The 25,974-nt window shown below is 40.5% G+C and overlaps 1 protein-coding gene across 3 annotated transcripts in view; it reads right to left on the bottom strand.

Moving 5' to 3' along the window:
* ece2b (endothelin converting enzyme 2b) overlaps positions 1–25,974 on the bottom strand; it is a 72,554-nt gene that overhangs the window by 17,769 nt on the left and 28,811 nt on the right. For all 3 annotated transcript variants that reach the window (XM_084419244.1, XM_084419246.1, XM_084419245.1), the window contains 4 exons: positions 20,940–21,026; positions 18,611–18,755; positions 17,209–17,424; positions 1,507–1,631 (listed from right to left, as the gene is read on the bottom strand). In XM_084419244.1, coding sequence (XP_084275370.1) covers positions 1,507–1,631; positions 17,209–17,424; positions 18,611–18,755; positions 20,940–21,026 — 573 coding nt within the window. The remainder of the gene's footprint in view (positions 1–1,506; positions 1,632–17,208; positions 17,425–18,610; positions 18,756–20,939; positions 21,027–25,974) is intronic.

Below are 25,974 nucleotides of genomic sequence, written 5' to 3' on the forward strand. Positions count from 1 at the left end.
ACAGCCTAAGAACGGCCTCCTTGGCCAAAGCGGAACAGACATCTCAGGAACAGGCAGAGGAGGTGGGAGCGGGAGGCAGGGAGGAGACATCAAAGACATCAATAACTCAGTTCTGAGTGACAAAACAGGATCGATTCAAGATGGCAAAACAGTGCTAACAATTGTGATCTCCTCCAAATCAATCAGGGGCTCAGAATTCACCGCATCCACATCCACCTTTGCTGACGGGACAGGGCTCCACACCATACCCTCATATTCCACCAGTATTCCCTAGGTGACGGACAATGTTGCCAGCTCACGCATCTGGTCAGACATGTTCAGATCGGGCTCCAGGATAATATATGGCTCAGGCATTGGCTCTGGCATCGCGGCAGGCTCTGTTATCGCCCTTTGAGACGGTGACAGCGGCTGGCACAAAGTGCGCAACGTGGGCAGTTGCATTATGATCCATATTTTATTAGCTGAGAAAATAATGCAATAAACAACTGATTTCATACGTAAATATGTCACATTACAGAAGCAAAATAAGATGCAAATGCCTATCACTGTGATCCCAAAGACACAGGATGACAAAAAGAGCGACAGATTGAGAGAAGGACATAAGAGAAGGGTAGCATTTGTAAAAGTGTGTTCAAAAGGCAGCTCATCAGTGCCAGTGTACATTTTTCTTCCATCTTCCCAGCCGTATCTCTTTTAAACCTTCCAGAAGGCAGGTGTGTGGGGAGGGGTGTAAATTAAGTAGATGAAGTGCTGTTTGACATCACTGCTTTGTGTATGTTACACGGATTAATCTTTCAGGTCTGTGCTGAAAGTTAGTTTCAGAGCTTTCTTCTTCAAATTGGCTGATTCAGAGAGATAGAAGTGAATGAAAACATCTTTCACTGAAGGATGTCTACATAATTTCAAGGCTCGCTGATTTTAAACCAAGAGGAATTGATAGTATCGTAGCCATTTGAGACAAGTTATCTTGCTCAGTTCAAATAAAGGATAACACATAGAAAATTAATCCAAAAAATAAATCAGGCATCAAATTAAATCAAAGGTCATTCTACAAAATTGGTATTTTTGTGTCCCTAATTAATATACATAAGAATGACTACAAATAAATAGCTGACACCAACTTTTACTGTGTTTTTATAACCATTTTTCTAAACACAAAAAATTCCAATGGCTTTTATTTTATTTTCACTGATTTTAAAATTAATTTTCTTTTTCTTCACAAGGATACCTTTGTGCCTCCTCATCCATGTTTTGCTGTAGTAAATATGCAAATTGCATTTCTGCATCTCTGCAAGGACAAATAAAGTTCTCCTTTTTTTTATCAGTTGGTTTTACAGTTTAAAGGATCATGTTACCATGATTTTGTATAGTAAACAATTAAAAATTAGATATAAACATTTGCATTAGCTTTACTTTAAAGAAACCTTCTTGAAATGGAACGGGTTCCCAATTCCTGTTTGCACTGTTTACCCTCCACAACAGAGCGGGCACCACAGAAACATTTACCTTTGCAATCAAGTCGATGAGTGGTTGGGCTCCGAGCTCTTCTATTCGTTGTTCATTGAGACAGGAAAGATAGTAGGACTGCGTCTTTCTCTCTGCCTCACTGCTTGAATTAAAGGTGCCATTTTCTACAGGAACACATAAGAAATTGCATTTGAGTTCAAAAAATTGTATCACCATTTTCTACAGGAACACATAAAAAATTGCATTTGAGTTCAAAAAATTGTATCACCAAAAGATTAAAACTGTCATAATTTACTCACCCTCATGTTATTCCGAACATTATCCAAATTTCTTTCTTCCATAATAATACAAAAGAAATTTTCAAGCTGCTCTTTAACTTAAAACAAAATATGATGTATAGGCCAAGGTATAGTTATAGGTTTTATTTTAATAAAAATTTTTACTTAATTTTCGATGTTATGCTTTCATCAAATTATTCTTCTAAATTACTCCTTTTGTGTTTGGAACAACATTGGGTGACTAAAAGTGTGACTAAAACATTACCATTTTCATTTTTAGGGGAAACATTCTAGAGCTTCTAATATTCTAATATTTATATATAGCTATATTTATAATATAACTTCTAATATTTTAGAGCTTGATGCTAAGGCAAAATTGTCCCCCACAGAAATAAAAGGACATGAAGGACAAGAGACAGGAACGTCACATAGATAAGGGGGAAGCTTGGAGCGCACCATCACTAGGGTAAACAAACATGACAGCAGGGAGAACAAGTTGTGTGCGGGTCACTGCACAGGGTCATGAAACAGCCATCTGAGTTTCTCCAGCTGCCTGACAAGCTGACAAGACGGTGCCCTCTGATTGGCTCCCGTCATGTTGCATGTAATGATGGTAAGTAAGCAGAAGCAATGCAGTTGAGGTAAACTGAGTCAGAACTGGAAGAACTGCAAAAAGGGTCCCTTCATCCATCTTTATAATGACACATCCATGACAGCTACCCTCGCACGACAAAACGTGACGAAATTTAGATGGCATTGGCGAGCCAAACAACCAGGGTGGTTTTCATCCTCAATAACCTCTGCCATCAGTCGCAGTCAAAACACTGTGTGCCGCAGCTGCCAGCGGGAAGACATGCAGAGGGGAAAAGCACTGCCACTGCCATGCTAACTTTATTCACATGAGAAATGGCAAAATAAAGAGGATAAATCCGGGAGAGGTGATTGGCAGTGCTTGGCAAAACTCCAAAAACGTACCTATACATACAATTAACTGCAGTTCCCTTTAGAAAGGGAACTCAAGCTTCGTCCTCTAGGGGTCGCTATGGGTGGAATGCCTCCAGCATTACTGGTGTATGAAGCATGAAGCTAAACACGACAGTGAACTTGACATTGGCAGACGAAAGCCTATGATGTCATCACCAGTGCAACCGTGAGATAAAAGGGCACCTGTGAAATATGTCATCCTCTTTCTTGTCTTCAGGATACCTGTTTGTTTGAATGTGTGTCTAAACAAGGCAATTATGGCAACTGGCGCAAAGTCTTTCAGGCAGTGTTTGCATCCATGTCGGCATGACACACAATGACACACACGAAATGTGCGTCATTGCATGGGCGAGAAGCATGCACACTTAGTCCTCAGGGGGCTGTTTGCGTGCATTGTGAGCGCCTTTCTATGAAGAAACTTCGCTCTCATCTTTCGTTTATCTTGAGGGAATCAGGACAGGCTTCGCGGTTTAGGACCTGCTGCAACTGAGACGAGTAGCACTGAGGACTGAGGTTGTGGGGCTCGCTTGAGAAATTTGAGAAAGTAATGAATATTTATCATTCATCTGCAGCTGACAAGAGTGAGCTTCAAGCCATGACGAGCAGGACAAGGCTGATGAGATCTATGATGCTTCCGAGCACTCTCAGCCTGCCTGCCCTGCATATGACGACAAGTTACTGGAAGTTATGTCTCATTCCACAGCGAAATTAGATCTGCCATGGAAACGCGTGCAAGCTCCCTCGTAGCCACCTCGATGAGCGCTTCGTCGATGTACGCTTCCACACTCAGGTGAATTAAGCTGATGTTGAGAGGATGTAGTTGTATGGGTATGCGCCCATGCCTCCGATTGAAGAGACGCCGGCTAGCTATCTCTCGGTGTGCGAGGCATCCACATTGAAGGCTCCGACTCTGCCTACGAAACTGTTGCGTGTCACCTCGCATCTTAATGGCAGAGCATATGTGGCAGCAGGTCAGGCTGGTGCGACGCTACACACTGTGGCAGTGCTGCAGGCCTACCAGGCCGACCTGCTAAAGGACCTGAACCAGGGGCTCCCCCTGAGGCAGTAGAGGAGCTGCGGCGCACCACAGATTTCTTTCTCCTCGATGCACCTGTTTTGCCATCTGAGCACATCGGCACATCTGTCGAGATGGTGTTAGGTGAAGTTTAGAGAGGCGAAGGTACGCTCCTCCTTCGAGGGGTATAGCACTGAGGAGGCCTGAAGCCAGAGGGAGAAGGAAAGATCTGAGGGAAGTGATCGAGAATAAACACAATCAGTTTCAAGGTCCCAGAGGTGAAATAGCATCTGCCTCCTTCCCCTCTCCTCTCATCTCCTTGGTCACTGTTTAACCAGAGCGTTGTTAGGCTCTCACTTAGTCATTCTGTTAGAGGCATCTGCTCCTTTTAGCTCTTATTATTGTGTCGGGCTGCTAGCACTGTTGTCTAGCCTCCTTGACAGACATAGGACATACTGTTATTTTGTCCTATGAGCTCAGTCATAGGTTAAGCTTTAGGCGAGCGTTGCTAGGCCTCCTCTCGCTAGAGAGAGTTATCCTATGAGGCTTCCGCTTCTACTTCCCAGAGCTCCACTGGGACAGCATTACGTGTTGTAGGTTCTTTGCGAGCCTCACTGTAAGGCGTCCTGAGCGTGGGGTGTAGTTAGGAATCCTCTCAATTTAGAGAGTTGTCATGTTGTGGCCTCCGCTCCTAGAGCTCGCCTAGCTGTTTGCTAAGTTGTTAGGCTCTCTGTGAGCCTCCCTGGCTACTGTGCTTTTGCTCTGTAAGAGCTCCGCTAGGATAGTAATTGCGAGTTGCAGGCTCTCTGTAAGCCTCCTTGCAAGATGTCCTGAGCAATAGGCGTCATTAGGCTACCTCTCGAATTAGAGAGTTGTCTTGTTGTGGCCTCCACTCCTAGAGGTCGGCGGCTATGTTTGCTAAGTTGCTAGGCTCTCTGTGAGCCTCCTTGGCTATTGTGAGCATTGTTAGGCTTCCTTTCACCAAAGAGAGTTGTCTTTTTGAGGCCTCCGCTCTCCAGAGCTCCGCTGGGATAGCAATAGCGAGTTTCAGGCTCTCTGTGAGCCTACTGGCCAGATATCCTGAGTGTGGGGCGTCGTTAGGTCTCCTCTCAATTTAGAGAGTCATTATGCAGAGACCTCCTCTCCTAGAGCTCGGCTATGTTTTGCTAAGTAGCTAGGCTCTCTGTGAGCTTCCTTGGCTATCGTGAGCATTGACAGGCCTCCTCTTGCTGTAGAGAGTTATTTGTTTGAGGCTTCTGCTCCCTTGAGTCTGCTGAGTTGTTAGGCTCTCTGTCAGCCTCCTTGGCTACTGCAAGCATTGCCAGGCCTCCTCTCGTTAGAGAGAGTCATATGTTCAAGGCCTCCGCTCCCTTGAGTTCCGCTAGGATAGCGATTGCGGGTAGTAGGTTATCTGGGAGCCTCCTTGCTATCCCTTGCCTCCACTCCTAGAGCTAGACTAAGTTGGCTAAGTGGTTAGGCTCTCTGTGAGACTCCTTTACTACTGCAAGTGTTGTCAGGCCTCCTCTCTCCAGATAAAGTTACATTCATTGAGGCCTCTGCTCTCTTGAGCTCCGCTGGGATAGCAATTGCAAGTTGTTGGCTCTCTGTGATTCTCCTTGTAAGCTGTCCTGAGCGTGGAACGAAGCTAGGTCTCCTCTCGATTTAGAGAATCGTCTTACTTATTCCTCTGTTCCTAGAGCTTGGCTAGATGATAGGGTAGTATACCGGATTGTTAGGCTCTCTGGGAGCCTCCCTGGCTACCACTACCTCCTGCCAATGTCAAGTTCATTATCGTGTTTAGATTCATGCTATTTTCAGGGAACCATGGTTACATGCGTAACCTGAGACGTTTCCAGTTGAAATTAACATTATTGGCACCAACAACTTCTATTATTTTTCACACAAATTACAATTACAGGGTCAGTTTATCATTTCACACAAATTACGATTACAGGGTCAGATTATCAATTAATAAATACTTATTTTTGTGCAGTTCCTTGCACAATACTTATGTGACCTCAAAACCCTTTTACCATACTGCAAGATTTATAAACTAATACATCTTGATGTTTTCATCACAGAGCCAGCTCCATATGTATCCACTTTTTTCCAGAGTAAATTATGTGCGCAGCCATTATACTTCCGTTTGTATGCTGTCCTGTGCCCATCTCTATAGGAACCCATTGTTAAAACGGGGTAAAAAGAAACAATACATTAATTAAACAGAAACTTTTTGAAGATTACTACAAATAAAAATGAGTGCAGTGTTAAGCTGTGCTATTGTTGGCTGCTACAGCAACAGCAATAAATTAAAGAAATTCCTAGAAAATAGTTTTGAGCACCAGCAAATCTGAAAAGAATGTCCGTGTACGGTGCCGTATGCCTTGCATTTTATGCCAAAGACTGACAAGAGAAGACTGTGGTATCTGACAGGAATTATAAATCAATGAAGCACAAGAGACAGGAGTAGCAAACTTCATCCATCTTATTTATTCTTCAGTTCTCACACATTATGTCACAATACACTTTTCAAAATAGTAGTCAACAACAATTCAATTATAAACACAACATTTCCCCCTTTTTTAAAGAACAGAATATTACATCAGAGTTAAGATAGTCCTTTAACCAACTAGGCTTCCAAAAATCACGTTTAGGTCTAGTGGCATGAGTGTCTGTGTAGTGAGCCGTGTTCTTAGCCAGAGATGTTGGTGTGCATGGAAATGCAGTGAGATCTGAAGCATTCCATGTCTTTCCATCAATAAGAACCAATGTACCCGACAACAGTCTTTTGGCAACAGTGAGAAGATTTGAAAACTTTCTGTGCTTTCTGTGTATCAGTTTACTTTTTCATTTTGTGTTGCAGCCACGTTACCCTTTGACGAACAGTCGTGTCAGTTGCCGGGTGCACATAAGCAGATGGCAAAAATATACAGCCTGTGCGCATTTGCCTGCCAAAATGTAGATAAAAGGAGAAAAGTACCAGTTGCAGCATGTGGAGTGCTACGGTGCGCCTGCAAGTCAGTTACCACAGGTTTCCATGGTTGATGTTGCTGGATGGCCATTTGGACAGAGTGTTTGAGCACACGGTTGAACCTCTCTACAGGAACGATGGTGACGAATATACCTTCCTTCCAGAAAAACAGTGAAAGCAGCAGAGGTAAACACTGTTAACTGTAACTATACTCAATGGATTTCCATGGTGGCTGAAGACTGATGACAGAAACGAAACCCCAGAATCCATAGTGACAGTGTGAGTAAAAGAGACCTCAGGCCATTTGCTGTAATAATCCATTAATGTTATAGCAAACCTGTAGTCGGATGCAGCAGTGTCAAATTGCCCGACTATATCCACAGCCACTTTCTGCCATGGCAGCGGCACCGGCTGGAGAGGAGCAGGATGTGGCTTAACAGTTTTGTCATTGAGCTGACACACATGGCTGGAACGGACAGCATCATGAACCTGAACATCCATCCCTGACCACCAATAGAGGTCACGAAAGCGTTGTTTGGTTCTCCCTGATGTCCTTCGTGCACTATTGAGACCAGCACAGATCGAAGAGCAGCAGGTACAATCAGCCATGAGCCTCAAAAGATGAAGTTGCACTTAACAGACATTTCCAGATGAAGATTATAGTACGGCAACAACTCACTGTCCAGACCCTTGGGTGAAGGAGGACAACAATGATAAATCTGTGTACAAAGTTTGGTTAGAACAGGACAAGAAGCATTTGCAGCATCAACAATAGAAAGAGAATTACTAGCAGCAGAAAAGCAACAAAGTCCTCAGAGCTGGAGAGGCAGGAAAGGGCAAACATGACAAATAATCAGCAGGAGCAATTTGAATCGCCTGTACATGTGATTCATCAGGAAGGAGAACCTCCGTTAAAAGATTATGACCTAAGAACAGCAGGCTGGTTTGGCGGAAACAACACTTGTCTTTATTGAGCTGCAAGCCAGCAGCTTCTAGTCGTTGTAAGACCGCTTGAAGTGCTTTGTCATGCATAGACATGTCACATCCGTGGATGATAATGTCGTCCAGGTAATTTTCAACACCTCATCTTCTGAAATGCTGCAGGTGCTGAAGCCAATCCAGTCTGTTGCGAGTAATAAAGGCTGTGAGGTCACGACTGTCCTCAGGGGCACTTGGTAGTAAGCGTTAATCAGGTCGATGGTAGAGAAAACAGTAGAACCTTTTATAGCAGAGAGTAGTTCATCCATGTGTGGCAATGGAAAAGAGTCCACAATCACTGCTTTATTTGGACCTCTTAAGTTAACACCCATCCCAATTTTACTTGACTTTTTCTGCATAACATGGTCAATGTGTTCTATCACCCCAACTGCTTGCAAGCAATACAAACACAGTTGTGACGTTTCATCCAGCTTTACGCAGTGTATAAAGTTTTTAGCACATCCAACTCAGTTGACTCAGCAACAGTGCACTGAAACACTGGCACAGGAGAAGCAGGCACAGGAAGGGCATTAGGAGGCAGGACTTGATTGTTTTCAATCCTCACATGCAGTACAGAGTAGGTCCCTCCCCATGAGTGGTGTCCCTTTGTCCACAATGAAGAACGTAGCAGGACCTGATTGGTCATGAAAAGGAACGTCCACGGACAAACATCCCACCACCAGAATTTGGGCTTTTGAATATGTTACAAGCCTGGCTGTGGGTTGCAACAGCACAACGTTACTTAAGTGGTATGCATAAGTGCTGTAGGGCAGGATAGATATGGAAGACCCTGTGTCAACCACCAAATCCACCACACAAGTCTGTGAGTCAGAAGTAGGTATAGTCATTGTACTTGTAATGCTGGGAGTAAGAGCTGAATATTCCATGTACAGTACAGTAACTTCTGGTAATTAAATTTTATGGACCTCATGTGTATTTGATTGCACTGATCGGCATAGTTCAGCGTAATGTCCAATCTTTTTACACTTCCTGCATGTTGCAGTTGCATCCGAACAGTTCCCAGCATTAGCTAAATGTGCCTCCGAGATTAAACACGTGCCAAACACTATAAAACACTTGCCAAATGGACTCTTTGTATTCATGCTGGTTTCAAATGGCTTTTCAAACATTTCAAACAAAGTTAATGTCATGTGGTGTAACCATTAAGTAAAAAGTAATAAAAACAATTCTTACACCATAAAAACATGTAAATATATAGATCCTAACCATTATTTTCAGAAAAAGTTTTTTTTATGTATATTTCTCATTGCTAATTCAATGTTTTGGGGAAGCATCACCAAAAGGTCATATAAAAAGGTCGAATTATTTTAATATTTTATAAGACTTGCTGACCTTGCCATACCAGGGTTCTTCTCATGGTATAATTTCCTTCTTCTCTGCACGCTTCTTGCACCACATGACTTGGCAGACAACCGTTTATGACAAAATTGCTTCACTGCTTATATTCATTATAGAAGATGTGTAATTGTATGTATGCATTCCATTTTTAATGAACTATATACAAAAATGGATCTGGACAAAAAAGTAATCTAATATAATGTTGCAATTTCATTTTGTGTTTCTAGTGGCACATAAATTATACACTTTATCTTTAAACATCTAAACCAAACAAGGAACACACAGAGGTGTGAACAAACAGATAAAGGCACACAAATGATGAGTCGCAAACATACATGAAACCACCCACTCCTGAGCACACAATTATGCCTGTCATCGTGATCTTTGATTGGTGCTCTTAGTTGTTGTCATGGTAATACACCTCACACTTCTTTGGAGGAGGAATAATTCACTCTGCTTTTTGTGTTTTTATACACATCTGTGTTGTGCGAAAGAGAGATGGTGTAATTAATCTACAATGTGATCGCTCAAGCAAACAATCCCTAAACCACCTCTTACATTTCACATTCGTTTCGCATTCCCCTCTATTCTTGCTCATTTTTCTTTTCTGTAGTATTTTATCCTCCTAACAGCGCAATTACATTAAGGAACAGGAGGCAGGAATATTCAAGTAATAAATTCTCATGGGAACAGTGGCAGTCCAATTACCGGTCAGCAGGTCTAGTCTAGAGAGAGGACACACGGTGAGAAAGGAATGGGCTTTGGCATGACTCACTGCTCGTCTGGCAGAATTCTGAGCTGATCTTGTTCTATTTCCAGATTTTGCTTGTGTTTGTTTGTGTTCGCTGGGCAAAAGGTGACCATCAACCAGGCGCATTGGCACAAAGAGCTAATTTGTCTTTTTCAGAGTTTCTCCATGTGAGGGCAAAGCGTACGCTTACAAACACATAATCTGACTTCACAACTCCCTGTTTTTGTTTTTGTGGAAATAATTTCCCTTTCCAGCACTCAATTTGGTGTATCATCTACACTTTTCATTCTTTCTATTTTAGTCACAGAACTAATGTGTAAATATCTGTGGTAAATATCACTGCAGTGTAAAAAAAAAACTCATGGTTGAAACATTTCTCCCATTACACAGTACACCACCCAGTCCATATTTTAATATGCAGATATTATTGCAAAATAATAAATATCTGCAAAAACTACAATATAATACATGTCATGATAAAATATTTATTGTATTGTTTCATTTCAAATTATATTTCTATTTAAAATAATTTATCCCAAAACTCTGAAGTGTAAACAAGAATTTCTTTTATGACTTGGACCAGTAAGTAGTCACCTAGCAACCACACCCTAACACCCTAGTAACACCCTCCAAAACACCTTATGCCGGGGACACACTTAACGACTGTAAGGCCGATTCGGAATGTAATTTGATACGTACGACTGATTATGCCCAAATGCGCAGAGTCAGAGACAGTTGCGTTCAGTCGGTGTTTAAAATCTACTCCAGTCGTTGGGAACAGTCTGTAAGTGTGTTCAGTTCAGTATTAGAATGTTTCAGCGAGTAGTTAAGTGTGTCCCCGGCATTATTATTAGGCTGCATAGATTAGGTCAGGAACCGGGAACACTTTCTTTAACACCTGATGTACTCGTTACCTCATAAAAAGAATGGCATCTACGCTAATTTTAGACTTTCTGTTTATTCCGAGGTTAACTGTAATCAGCCGGATCCGGGCCGTATCCAGATCAGATGGTGGACCTTCACATAGACACGACCACAACGCATGATGTAGTCAGCCAGATCCGGGCCGTATCCAGATCAGATGGTGGACCTTCACATAGACACGACCACAACGCATGATGTAGTCAGCCAGATCCGGACCGTATCCAGATCAGATGGTGGACCTTCACATAGACACGACCACAACGCATGATGTAGTCAGCCAGATCCGGACCGTATCCAGATCAGATGGTGGACCTTCACATAGACACGACCACAACGCATGATGTAGTCAGCCAGATCCGGACCGTATCCAGATCAGATGGTGGACCTGCGCCTAGACAAGACCACAACACATCCTTGAAGTGTCAGCACAGATTGTGTCAACTAGACTCTCCCCCTGTGAAGGCTTCATCGACCAGACAGCCATCGGCACTGATCCTCAACAAACCCGTCTCCATACTGGCGTGATGACTCCGATCTTCAACCAGATGGAACTGGATAATATTATGATTGTTCCAATCCAATCTGACTTCTGATCTATAATGCTGCCTGAATCATAATCATACACTTTTCGGTCGTTGTTGGCCAGAGGAGAACTGGCCCCCGATTGAGCCTGGTTTCTCCCAAGGTTTTTTACTCCATTCTGTCACCTGATGGAGTTTTGGTTCCATGCCACTGTCGCCTTTTTCGCCTTTCTTCGCCTTTGTCGCCATTTGCTTTTGGCTTGCTTAGTTGGGGACATTTAATTTAATATTCAACAATATTATTGATCTGCTGCATTGACACCATTATATGAAAACTGAACTGAGCTGGACGATGATATCACATTTTTCTCCAGAGTGGCTATAGTTATAAATTAACTAAATTAATAACTTTTCTTTTTTTTCATCACTGAACTTACTTAAGCTGGACTGTGATGCTATTTTCTTCTGGAAACAAACTTTGTTGCATTATTTTCTTGTTATCTCTGTAAAGCTGCTTCGAAACAATATATATAAATAAAGGTGACTTGACTTGACTTGACATTAGGAAACCACCAAGCAATGCACCATCAAATCCAGTGTGAGTTTGTCCCACCACTCCTTCTTCTCAACCTTTTCTATCTTTCTGTTTTCCTATCCCCCCCCCCCCCCCCCTCTCTCTCTCTCTCTCTCTCTCTCTCTCTCTCTGCAGGGGGCTGCACCAGTTCTCTGACGCAGGTCATTAGGGAATACTCTTCATTTGCTGTTCACTGGAGCGTTGTGTTCACTTTAGCATGCAGAGGTGTTCACTGGCCCAATCACACACACCACAAAGAACCACAACAGATGTATCACATATCTAAGAGTGATTTGAGATCAAAAATATGTTCATGTAAGGCGAGTGTTATTAAATGTGCAGAAGGGTAAGAGGGTGCCTGTGGGTGTGATGCAACACGCAGTGTCAATGTGATGGAGTATCATCAGAGCAAAACGGCTACAGGGACCCCAGTGTGAGAGCGCATTCATTAGACAGAGAGAGAGAGTTTGATCACAGCCAGTGCATTACAACAGGTTATTAAATAGTCTGATAGACCAACAATTAGAGAGAGGGATGGAGCAATGCGTTTAAACACAAAATAAATTACATTAGCATTCCTGTGCAGAACTCTAGAGCTCGCAAGGCAGCAAATAAGTAAACCCGAGAGTTCAATAAACAGTTTGTTGAAAAATGAAAAGTTGCATTCAGATATACATCATGGCAATTGGAGGGAGAGAGAGATTGATGAGACTTCCAAAATATGGTTGATTTTCCATTAGTGTTGTTTGCTAAGACAAACATCAATACTGCTATTTATCATACTTATAGTTATAGGTTTGTACAATACAGTATGTAACATGTGCTTAGTCTATGTAAAGTCACATGGCTTAAAGGGATAGTTCGGCCAAAAATGATATTTAAGCCATGATTTACTCACCCTCAAGCCGTTTGAGATGCATATGTCAATCTTTTTTCAGACAAACACATTTTCAGTTATTTTAGAAAATGTCTTAGAACTTTCAGTGGTTATAATGTGAAGCTATGGGGTCCACCTCCTTCAAGTCCCAAAATGTGCACGCATCCTTCACAAAAGTAATCCATCCGGCTCCAGAGGGATAAACGAAGGCCTTCTGAGGGTAATCCATGCGGTTTTGTCATAAAAATATACATATTTAAAACTTAAAAATATCTGGCTTCCGGCAACGTTCGATGCGCGTTCACGGGAGATGGATGTTGACGTAGGACGTAGCGTTTGATTTAGCTATACTTCGTTTATAGTATATAAAATAACTATTTTATAGTTCTTCTATATTTTACACCATCTCTTCAGGTATTTCTAAAATAACTGAAAATGTGTTCGTCTGAAAAAAGATTGACATATGCATCTCGAACGGCTTGAGGGTGAGTAAATCATGGGTTAAATATCATTTTTGGCTGAACTATCCCTTTAAGGAGAGGTGCTCTTACTTTTCTAAAGGCCCCCACTCACTACAAGATAATTGTGCTGATTTTGGGACCAATTCTCCCCTTCCGACAATCCTAGGTAAAGTGCCGTTATCTTTATTGTTCTACAGATTATCCTATCAGATTTTACTGTGGTGTGAGGTGTGTTAAGGGTGATTGAATCTGCTCGGAAGAATGTCGGGGTCGCACCAATCTCAAATCGTAAATATTCAACATGATCAGAAATCCTGTTGTGTGGAGGGAATCAGAGGACAAATGCGCACACACTCTGTAGATTATCACGTGGAATGAAACAATAGCAAATCAGAAAGCGAGCTGACTGAAGATAGAAGTATAACACAACTTCATTTAAACCTTTTTAATTAACCTAAATTAAATAATAACATTATTATCGCCATTTCTTTACTGCAAGAGATTTTGTAAGACTCTGGTTGTTTGTGAATGGAATCTGTTAGTGTGTGTTGTGCTTTCCTGGTCACATCGCGGCACTCCACACACTATAGGAACAAAACTGTTAAATCTATTATTTTCATGTTTCATTATTTTTATCGTCATGGTTGTGGTCTCTCACATTTTGAAAATCTGATAAGACTTTTTCGGATAAGACTGATAAGACTTTTTAAAGGGGTGGTAAAATGCCCTTTTCACAAGATGTAAAATATATCTATGATGTCCCCAGAGTGTGTGTGTGAAGTTTTAGCGCAAAATACCCCACAGATATTTTTATATAGCAAGTTAAAGTTGTCACTTTTTGAGGGTTTGCAAAAACGCACCGTTTTGTGCCTAGCCCTTTAAATGCAAATGAGCTGCTGCAGAGGGCGGGGTTTCAAGAGCTCCTGTGTGTTAGCAGCTGCTATTACCTCACGCAGACACACTAAAATGACAGAAACTGTTCTGCCTTTAATGCTAAAACGGAGGCAGACAAAGATGGAGAGACTCAAGAAGAAGTGATAACATGTAGAATGCAACAGGACGTCTCTGAATGGTTAGTTGATGAATTTATGTTGTTGTGATGTGGAGTTAACTATCTTCAATTAAGATATTCTGTCATGATAAATCTATAAATCACTCATATAGGAACTGTTGCGAGATGCACACAGAGTGACTTTCTATTGCATGTGAAAAGATGGATGCTAAAGTTTGAGCAGACTCACAAATGTACTCTTATACGACAACTTTTCCTCTTCTCAACATGGACTGCGTGTTCCCGGGGGCGGGGTTTATGTAAATTCTAGGGTTAGTGATGTCACTAACCCGGGAGGAATGTCGTGTAGTCCCAACCAGCCGTTTGTTGTAGTCCTTTTCTTTAAAAGCAAATATCTTCCTTTGCTTTGAACTTTGAGTATTGTAACTTTGCAGATGTTGTTAATGCTCAAACAGCAACATTACACACTAACTAAAGTTAGAAAAGTGAAATCATAATCAACCACCCCTTTAATCTTTTAGTGTGGGCCAACCTTCAGACATATGTTTTTTTGTTTGTTTTTTGCCTGGTGGACAATAAACAGGTGAAAAAATTCCCTCAGACTTCCATCAAAGGAAGGACTTCAGTGGGTAGACTCTTTTGATCTTTTAAATAACCACCTAGCAACCACTAAGAACACCAGAGCAAACCACCTGACAATAGCCTAGCAACCATAGCTACTCTGCCCTACAAAGGCAAAAGACCTTAACTCGCTAGAGTGTGGAACTGAGGAAAATGACTTTAAAGATTTTTAGTTGTCCCGCCAAATTAATTATAGGTAGGACACTGGAAATCTGGCAAATAGATGTTTTAGTAATGAAAATTATATAGGCCTACATAAAAAAATCTTGAGCTCAAACTTGACTTTTGACCACTATTTTAAAGTGACTGTACTCTGCCTTTGTATTATCAACAATGCATCAACAATCAACAAACATGCCAAGGCAAAAGGCAGTAACTTCCACATTATCAATATTTGGTTGCTGATCACCATTAACAAAATCATTATAGTAACACCTGTATAAAATCTAGTGATCATGGCATTTATTTTGTATGATTTACAATTATTTATAGCCATCTACTTATTGCTATCCTGTGCTTTGGTTGCATTCTGATGTCATTATTAATACATTTGACATGACAAAATACCTCCATAGATATATTAGTCCAGCATTGGCTCGACCGTGTTTAGGGCGGTGCTGAAGGCGCCCGCGAAGTTTTGGCACTCTGCCAGCTAGATGCATGAGTGTTTCAACCAGGTCCGGTACCCAAACTGGGTGAGGCGGGCTTTAGTTCATTGTTGTATTCATCTGCTACGGCATGTGTAACATTTTTCTGTCAACGCTGCATAATCCTTCGCGATCGATATCGCACGTTTGTCGATGGAGTGGTTTCAGACCATACTAAATGTTCTGACCGCATTTGTGCAGGACAAAGCTCTGAGGACATCAGAAGTTACAGGGACTGATGGCAGCTGTACAAAGTACACAGGCTACACCGTAATTTTAATTTTAATGGACAGTAAAACAAAGGCAGATAACTGTACAATCTGATAGGTAGCATTATTTGATAGAACACCGGCACAGTAACTTAATATTGACGCGCGGCTAAACAAAGGCAGAGTACCGTAACTCAATTTGAGCGTTCCAAAACAAAGCCAAAGAGCGGTAACTGGTGTTACGGTGTTCTGCCTTGGTTTCTCATGGGCTTTTGGAAGTTACTGTTAAGACAACTCATTATTTTCTCGAAAAAACAACGGAATTGATTCAAGATACTCATCCACATGATAAAGGAGGTCTTGAATGTGCCAAAAATAGAAATAACTAATTTTCGACCAAAAACGAAGTTACGGTCTTTTGCCTTTGCACGGCAGTACTGCCCAGAACAAGCTTGCAACCACTTGCAGTACCAGACAACAACTGAGAATATTCCAGCAACCATTTAGAAACACCCTGGCAGTCATCATGAACTGTGAAGCAACCACCTAGCAGCACCTTGGCAACCGCCCCCAAACACCCTAGTAAATGACTTAGCATCACTCCGGCAACCACCCAGAACAGCCTAGCAAACAACTTGCAGCGTCCTGATAACTAGTCAGAATATCCTAGCAACCATCAAAAACAGTATAGCAACCACTTAACAAGAATCCAGCAACCATCTAGAACTGAGTAGTAACCACCCAGAAAACCATAGCCACCATATTGAAACACTATGGCAACCACCCAAAACAACATAGCAAACCATTTACAGTGCCCTGACAACTACTCAGAATACCCTAACAACCTTTTAGCAATGCCCTGGCAACTATCAGGAACAGCATAGCAACCCCTTAACAACACCCTGCCAATCAACAAGAGCTGTGTACAGCAGTACTCTGGAAATCACCCTGGTAATACCATAGCAACATCCTCAGAACATTCTAGCAACCACATAGTAACACCCTGGGAAACATTCAGAACACCATAGCTTTGTGGTGGCATTGCATTTTACATAGTCTACAAGTACAAGTCAATGGCATCATCACTGCCAGTTTGAATAGAAGTTTTTTAAATCTTTAACAGTAAATCTCTTGAAAAAAGTATACCCAATAAAAGGCCTTGCAAGCACTATACTGTAAATCCATGTGAGGGTGAATAATGGAGGGATTTAAAGTTACAGAAACAGAGAATGAGCGCAGAAAGTCATCGTGCCTAATCGAACAATCGGACGGGGATGGCTGCACTCAGAGAAAACAAGAAATCAGGTCACAGGGCAGGAATCGATGAAAGTTTCTGTACAGATCTACAGTAAAAAACACAACCCAAGTACAGAGAACTGAAGTGTAAAACTCTTCTAAACGCATGAATGCAGCTGTTTTCTTTTGGAAAATCAAGTAAATCATTAAGATGTCTTTCTAAATATATTCCATTCTGACAACACAGATAAAGATTTACTGTGCAAATCCCATCCTACAAAAAGGACAAGTGTGTGTGTGTGTGTGTGTTTTCCGGCACTTACCCAGCAGGTGTTTGAGCACAGCCTGGTTCTGGTCCCAGATGCTGTTAAATGTGCTCCAGCGGGAGCGGCCATCTGGCAGGGGGTTTTTGCGGACCCATCCTCCACAGGCGTACTGGTAAAAATCCTGACATGGGTCGACGGAGCGGTCCAGAGCTTCCACGATCTTACTGGCCACGGTTACACACGCCTCCGTTAGACAGATACTACGGGCTGGATCTGGGGGTTAGAAACAACAAGAAATAGCTTAATCTCCCATAATGTGACATAAAACAGAATTTGAAAAGTTATAAAAGGAGGTCATTGATTTTAACCATTGGGATTTCATTGGATTGTGAATGATAATACTTTAATTATTTTATTATAGTAATAATATTAAGACCTGTTTATACCAATGTTTGTCACAAAAGGTTTTCCCATACCATTTGCCCAAGTCGCAATGAAGTCATAGGATGTGTCCAAAATCGCCCCCCTAGTCCCTATTTGAGGGAGCAGCCATCTGCAGTGGTGTCCGAAACCATATTGGACATTATCCAGTGCACTCATTCAATCCCACAATGCACCACAATAACGAGTGTACAACCGATGTACGCATAATGGATAGAGAATACCCGTTATGCGCTGTGAGAGTCGGCGACCGTATGAATCATCCATCCATCCATTTTCCAAACTGCTGGTCCAGAGTAATATTTTTATTGATTAAATTGTTTTATTAAGGTTTATACATGCTAGTTTCCATGACATGACATAAATCCTTTCCTAACTACTGGAACAGCCGAAATTCACTCACTCGTTTTCAATCACTCCTTCAAGTGCACTATATTAGTGGAGTAACGTAGGGAATAGTGAATGAGGGCATGGGGGCGATTTTGAACACAGCCCTAGTTAGATTAGAACAGCATGCAAATGTTCATGTCTTGACAGACGCATTAACAGTCTTTCATTACTTGAAATGTTTATGGCACCAAATGTTCACAGCGAACATTCATCTTGATTTGAACAGGACTTTAATCGCAGGAAATTATTTTTTGATGATGAAATTTTTGGAATTCACTAAAACAGATATTCATTTAATTATTAAATTACTCATTAAATTATGTTTCTAAAATAAATATATCCAAACAAGTTTGAAACAAATGTGAGTAAGTAATAATGAAAGATGTTTAATTTTGGGGTGACCCCTTTAAGTATCTATAAGGGGATGTTCCTAGTCAAATTGATGGCGTAAATCTGGGAAATAATTTACTAAATAAATATACTAAACTGATGTCATAAAAGCATGCCTGCTTTATATAAATCAGTGTTACATGGCACCATATTTATCAGAAAGTTTTTGTACATTACACACATTTTACTGTGTGCGTGCGTGCATGCATGCGTGCGTGTGTTTGGGTGTGTGTGTTACCTCTGTTATAGCGGACTCCCAGTGTGATCGCACAGCCAAATAGTGCTAGAAGTGAAGTGAGAAGCAGACCGCCCAAAACCATCTCCAGCTGAGTCCTCCTGCCCAGTGGACCAAACAACTGAACACCACCCTTACGGAAACCCACCTAAAAGAGAGTCAAATATTGATCATAGAGTCTTTTTTAAGAAATTGTTACTATTTGCTGGTTAACATACCAAACTCTCAAAAAGTGTGGGATAATCTTATGCATTTATTTGATAGAGTTTCCGTAATACCGTGCTTTTTGGATATGTCCCACGTTAGTACAATAATCTTTGCCATTTTATATTATGTAAATACCATGGTTTCTGAACATGGTAGTCATTAAGTGCCATGATAGTGCAAGCAGCATTACAGCTGATACCATCACTTCAACATCACAGTACATTTTTGTGAGAATAAAATGTTCAATGTATAAAAAAGACAAATTGTGGCATTGCAGTTGAAACACTTTCTCCTGAAATAGCCACTGACAAATACTAATCTCATTCTTCCTTTCTTTCCCTTATAATAAAAAATACTCTCATACAAATATTCCCAAAGACGAAGTCTCCTTGTGTAGAAACTCTAGGAACAGAGTTTTTTTTTTTTTTTTTTTTTGTCAAAATATACTGCACATCTCTTCATCATTCATCATTCAGCACCCAAAGAACATAAATCAAGTTGCCTGAGGGATACCATATCAAATACATGCTTCATATCACTGCTTGAACAGAAAGCCAACAGAAGAGGTATCACATTTCCTGCCTGAGATAAAACTGAGCTGCAAATGAAAGGGGCCATATAAATCGCTTTGAATTCATATCAAATGTCACTCATAATTCACTGAAGTAAATTCCCTGGATATCTGACCTGCTGTTTCCGTCACTTAAAAGTTATCGCTAATGCAAATGTCTGCATGAGAAATAATGCTTATTTTTATATAATCCATGATCTCTTTCCAATTACATATTAGTCCACCATATGATAATTTTAAAAGGTTTTATGTGTTTTGAGACCATTATTCATGCCTGGATAATTGTTCAGATTTATTTTGCCTTTCTATAACAACAACAACAACAACAACAACAAAAAAATAAAAATATCCTTATCCACAAGATGTTTGCCCATTTAGTCATGAGTCATTATGTAATAATCACCTAGCCATGTACTGTGTGTCAAGACTACTTGTGACTTGTTTATGTTTATGACTTCTTATATTAACGACTTCAATATAATTGGCTAATCTTAACATACTGAAATACTGATCATCAGGGTCCAGTTACTGAATACTGAACATACTGCTATGTAAATGTGGGTGGTAATACATTCATGTTTATTAGCTGTGACATAATATTTGTGACAATTTCTGCCTTGCTTGTTTAGTTTAGTTTGGATTAGTTTGATTTGTTTAACTGGTGAGGAAGTTGTGTGAAATAAACACATTCTTGTACTGCAAAAGAACAAGAAAAAAAAATCATGAGTTTTAAAACTCTGAAAGAGAACGACTGAAGGGAGACTGCACAAAAATGTCTGATAAAAGTGAATTCACAAAAAGTGAATCTTCATTCTGCTGGACGTTCCTCACAGTAAATAATCTACCCTTTACACACATATCTAAGCAACATCAGCTAACCACTGAAGTACCTCAGGGTTCGGTGCTTGGCCCCTTCCTGTTCTCAAAATATTCACAATACATGAGATCTACACACTTAAAAATAAAAGTTATTTATTGGCATTGATTGTTCAGTGAAGAACCTTCAACATCCATAGAACCTTTCCAAAGCACAAACGATATTTATATATATATATTTTTTTTTATGTTGACAAACTAAGAAAAAACGGTTTGTTAGGAGTGTATTTTCCTGTTTTATGTACCTGGTGTTCCTACATTGTCTGTATGTATTTCGGCTAGCCTGGATATCTCAGCCTAGAAGAAAGAACTTCACCACCAACTCATTACAGAGTTTCTTTCCTGCTAGCCCAGCAATTCACCGCAACATGACTGTCAGCTAGATTTGTCAGCGGTAAAAGCATCCAAGTCAGCCAGGAAACAGCTGAACTTCACAGAGAACATCACAACTACCCAGCAATTCACTATTCTCTCACTGCTGTTTTGCCGTGTTTTAGCGTCATTTCTGATCTTCTACTTTTCATGGGAATTGTGCAACAGTAATGCTTCTCATCGTCTCTGTAAAAACTAACAGTTTAAATGGTTGCTTTATTAATTTGTATGTGGCATTGGATAAAAAAAAGTCTGAAAGTAAACATAAAATGCACACATCCACACTGAGCCCTGACCCACACTCACCTCCACACTGTCAGGAGAGATGGCTCCGTCAGCAGGGATATCTGTCCCGTCCTCCTCCTCAAACGTTGCACGCTTGTAGTTAGACATCTGAAAGGGAGAGACAAAGTATGTATAAATGTGTTGAAATATTGCCATGGTTAGCAATGAAGGCCAATTTACAGCAAACATGAAAAAGAAAGAGCAGATGTGATGTGAACAGCAGCAGACAGGGAAAGTTAAAATAGTCCTTTTCGCAGTTTTACGAGACCTTCCAAAACAACCAGGCACTGGTAGAACATAAAGAAATTAGTGATTTATATGTTGAGATTTTTCACACAGCCACTTTAAACTGTATGTCAATTGTGAAAGATGCAACATGAAATCGAAAATTGATCTTTATATTTGTTCCAACAGAATCTACAGAACAAAATTTAAAGGCCTTGAGTCTGAAGAAAAGAGAGACTGCAAGACAGTGTGAAATGGCGATGAATGTTGGGTTGGGAGGTATGCCTTGTTTCCTCACCCCCGTCTTGGACATTGGACAGGAATTTATACAAACACACATTTGCACACACACAAACACAACTCCCACTGTGCACAATTGAAGAGGTGACTAATCTACACACAAAAGTCGCACTTTGCTGCATTAGTCTCGGTGTTATAAGCATTACCCTACAGAGAACAGAAACTCTTAGTTAAATGTGTCCTTATTTATGCTGTCTATTGATATCTCACTGCCGGCACTGACAGCCATGTAGACAGCAGACGCACTGGCCTAAAGCAAAAACTCCCACCAAGGTTTCTCTACAAGAGCAGACTAAACATGACAGCCAGAGAATCTCTCTCACACATTGACTTAATGAGGCCAATACCACTACCTTTCATATACGTATAAAACATATATTTAACTAATATAAATGTTTTATATTAAATGCTACTGACTAATCCAAACCCTGACCCTTTGTGCATTTCTACAATAACACATTATGAATTGCTTTATCATCTGAAGATGTCCCTGGAGGTTTGGCAAATTTATATAACTTCTGAAGACAAATTTGTCCAGAAAGTCAAGCTAAGTTAACTTAAAACACGGACATTAAAAAAAAAGAGATGTACCCGTAGGAAACCTGTATTGCTCAAAGTTTGCTCTTTGGAGACTTAATGGAGTTCTCAATTGTTACATTTGAGTGTCAACTTTAAAAGAAACAATGCGAGACTGGTGTATTTTTCTCAGGAGGAACATTTTCCATTCGCTTTCTGTACAGTCTCAATGGTGATACTGGTTTGTATTTTTCATTCCTATGTATATCTTTCCTTTTCAGTGACTGATAACAGTTGAGGTATCTAAAGATCAGGGTGAAAATCTTATTGCAAATTAAACATACACAACACATTTGTCACATTTGACACAAGGAGTCAATATAAAAAAAACAAAAAAAAAAACATTTATCTAAGTATATCAGTAGAATTGGAACAGACAAGAGAAAACAATATATTTCTTTCTAAGGCCAACATTATGTAACACACTTTACATACTTTCATCTGCTAAAAGCCCTCGTCTAAAAGGACAGATGATTGTATTGAAGGTTTTGCACACACACACACACACACACAAACACCAGAGCAAGTAAGAAACAAGAAAGCATTTGGAGCCCTTTGCAACATGCTTTAAAGTTCAACCGGAACGCCACACTCAATCATCTTGGCTGTTAGTGTCTGAGTTAAATAAATGTTGCATCTTCACAGCCAGATTTGGAGTTTCGGTAAGCTATTCCTCAATGGGCCTTTACGGGAAACCGTAAATGATATTACAAAGACGAAAACACTGACTCATGGACATGGTGATGTGAAACAAATGCATGCGCACATGCTAAGCCTACACAAACATGCATCTTAATGACTGGCTTGATAGTTTCCCATCATTTTTTTGTTGTTGTTCCTCATAAGCAGTCAATTGACACGTCAGTTGTTTGTCATAAGTTCCCATACTATTTTGCAATGCAATGACCGTGGTTTGGAAGATGGATGTAGTTTTAAGAAGTCATATCCACAAGAATTCCCTCCTGTGGTCTGGACATGATTCCTGGGTGGCTGGACGTGGAAGCTTCTTAGGCTACGTCTACATTAATCTGAATCAATTTGAAAACAGTTCATACTAGTGTTTTCAAGAGTTTCCCAAAAGTTTCTCATCAAAATTAAACAAATATTTTACTGCACATGCGTAAAACATAATAAAATCTCACAGAGATGCTCGCTATTATTCTAACATGATCATTTCATTAGCAGAATATCCCACTACTTACTGGTACGTCCAAGTCGCACTCAATCGCCAATCCATCTATGGTCTAAAACGCAACTGCCCTCATGTTTTGCCACAGGACTGTAATTGCGAGTACATTTCATGCCATCTTTGCAGTAATGTAATATGACGATTGTACAAAGTATCAGTTATCTTTAGCAACACTGAAGAGTGAAAAGCACATAGCAAACACATGTCAGTATAAGATATCTATGGGTACAATATGCGTCACATGTCTAAACATCATGTGGCATCCTTTTCAAATACCTTTGTTTTTCACAGTCTACACTACAACTTTTCAGATTTATCCAAAAACATCATCTCAGTGTGAACGTAAGGCCAAATTTTGTGTAGACATAGCCTTAGAGGAAGGAAAAACAATGTTGGACACCTTGGTGTGAAACCTACCCATGCATACTAGTACTGAAGTTCTTCTTTGAACTCTAACTGACACATTCATGACGTGGAGTCATGTGAGATTCAGTATTTTAGTCTCTAAGGCTATGTTGGTAACAGCATACTACTAACTATAAATATTTAAAATTTTATTGGCAAAATGTACTGAACCTACTGTATACACTGCATACTGTATCCCCCAACAATGCAATGCAATACACCTGACTGCTAATTTCCATTGTGATGAATAATCTAAATCAGTGTAGAATCATGATCATGATAGATAATCACGGGCATGTAAACAACCGCGAGAGAGGAGTTTGTTCTACTTTGTTTGCTGCTCTTAGCTTTCACATAAAAGAAATGACCACTATCAATGTTGGAGATTTTCAACTCAGTATACAGAATCCTTCACATTCCACACACAAATCCCAATGACGGTGGTGTGTGAACTACAACATTCTGTGGAGTTCAGTAGGGTCACACTGGAAATCTGTTATTCAAAGTCTTGATGCACCAAAAAACGGAAACGTTTTTCCTTCGCATACAGGCGGCAACGTTGGCAAAGCGCTCTCTTGTTCACACGGATCCGTGAAAACGACTAAAAACCCTGAATTCTGCTGCCAGCCCAGTAGTTGCCGATGTCACTCTGTGAAGAAACACTACGCGCCTACAGACTGAACAGGTAAAACACATGCGCATAATTGTTTTTTAAAAACGTTGAATTCTTTTTCAAAAGCTTGCGTTTTGAGGCCCCCAAAACACTGTTGTTGAGTAAATGAACGTTCAAAACTCATAAAAGGTGTTCTGTGTTTAGTTGAAAACGGTGTCATGTAAACAGCCCCTAATTTTAACCTGAAAATAAACTTTCACCCCTGGTTTCACAGACAAGGATTAAGCTATTCCCAGACTAAAATGCATGTTTTAGCTGTTTTAACTGAAAGCAGCTTGTACTAACATATCTTAAAATATGTTGTTTTGTCTCACGATGCACAGCAGTAATGGTTTGTTTTTTTCCTAAGGCACGTTTATAGAAGCTACTTAAATGTCCTAACTGCACTTAGGCCTAATTCTGGCTTAATCTAAGCCCTGTCTGTGAAACCAGGCCTTAGGGTTTTGAAAAGACCTGACAATCATCTTAAGCTGGTTTAAGATTTTAAACATCAGGGATATATTATCATCTCTTTCTTGACTCATTATTTAACTGGACAGCCAGAAGTTAAAATTACAGTCGAAATGCAAAATAATCAGAAGAAGATGGCAGGATGTGGCATTAAAAATGCAAAGTGCATGCAGCATATGCAGAACAAAGTGCAGTTTTGCACAGTATGTATTCCATTTTGAACAGAGCCATATTCTTATATAATAACAGATACAGAACGTCATTACAGACTCCAACAAGCAACATTACACAGCAGCCCAGACAAAACCATTGATGGACTTACCGTTCATCAAGACACACCAGCAATGCAAAAGCAGAAGTGAATTGGTGCCACTGCTGTGGAATGAATGGAATAAACCATCCACTGGAGAATGGGGGGGAGGAAAGCCAATGTTTTGTTAACATGACCCAGAAAGGGCAAGTCCGCTACCGTGGGAGAGGGAAAGCTGCTGGGAATGAGAAACAGATAAACCTCACTTCCGAAAAGGAGACTCCTACCTCGGTTACACGGGTAACCGTGAAACACACGCATATGGGGAAGTTGTAAAAAAGTCACTGAAGTTACATTAAACAGCAGTTGTGGACTAAACCACTGATGGATGTTGTGAGGATATGGGATAATGTGGGATGCTAACCATGTGTAACCAGACGCCAAACATCTGCATTTGTTTTTGATGCACTGGCACGAATAAACTTCTTGTTATTGAGCAATAAGTTAAAAAGGAAGGAAATATCAAATTGCTCAACACGTCCGACGACTTGAATGCACATCATGTCATAATTATGACTTTTCAAGAGGGCTTGAATGTCCCATAACACACATTCATTAAAGCAACGTAACACTAAAGAACTTTTCCTCTTCGGTCCCCCTATAGGTTGGAAGCGGAATTGTCCATTACCGCTTTCGTAAATAATTTATCCTACTGTCGCACACACGCTCGCTGTTTATCTAGCTCCGGCTTTGGAATGAACGATGTCTACAGACAAGGTAGAGTATGTTGCATGATTTTATTAAAGTATGATGTATTGCGACATCAGAAACGAAGAAAAACAAAATAATGACTACTGTAACGCTTGACGAAAAGCAAGTCAAATTTGTAGTTTTCTTATGTCTCATTCGAACTACAGAAACGCGACCCGGTCTGGCAAACTTGCATAGTGTGGTTATAGCAGATATAGGGCTGCAAAGCGAATCCAGA

Source organism: Rutilus rutilus (genome assembly GCF_951802725.1).
Source record: "Rutilus rutilus genome assembly, chromosome: 9".
In the NCBI taxonomy this organism is placed as follows: domain Eukaryota; kingdom Metazoa; phylum Chordata; class Actinopteri; order Cypriniformes; family Leuciscidae; genus Rutilus; species Rutilus rutilus.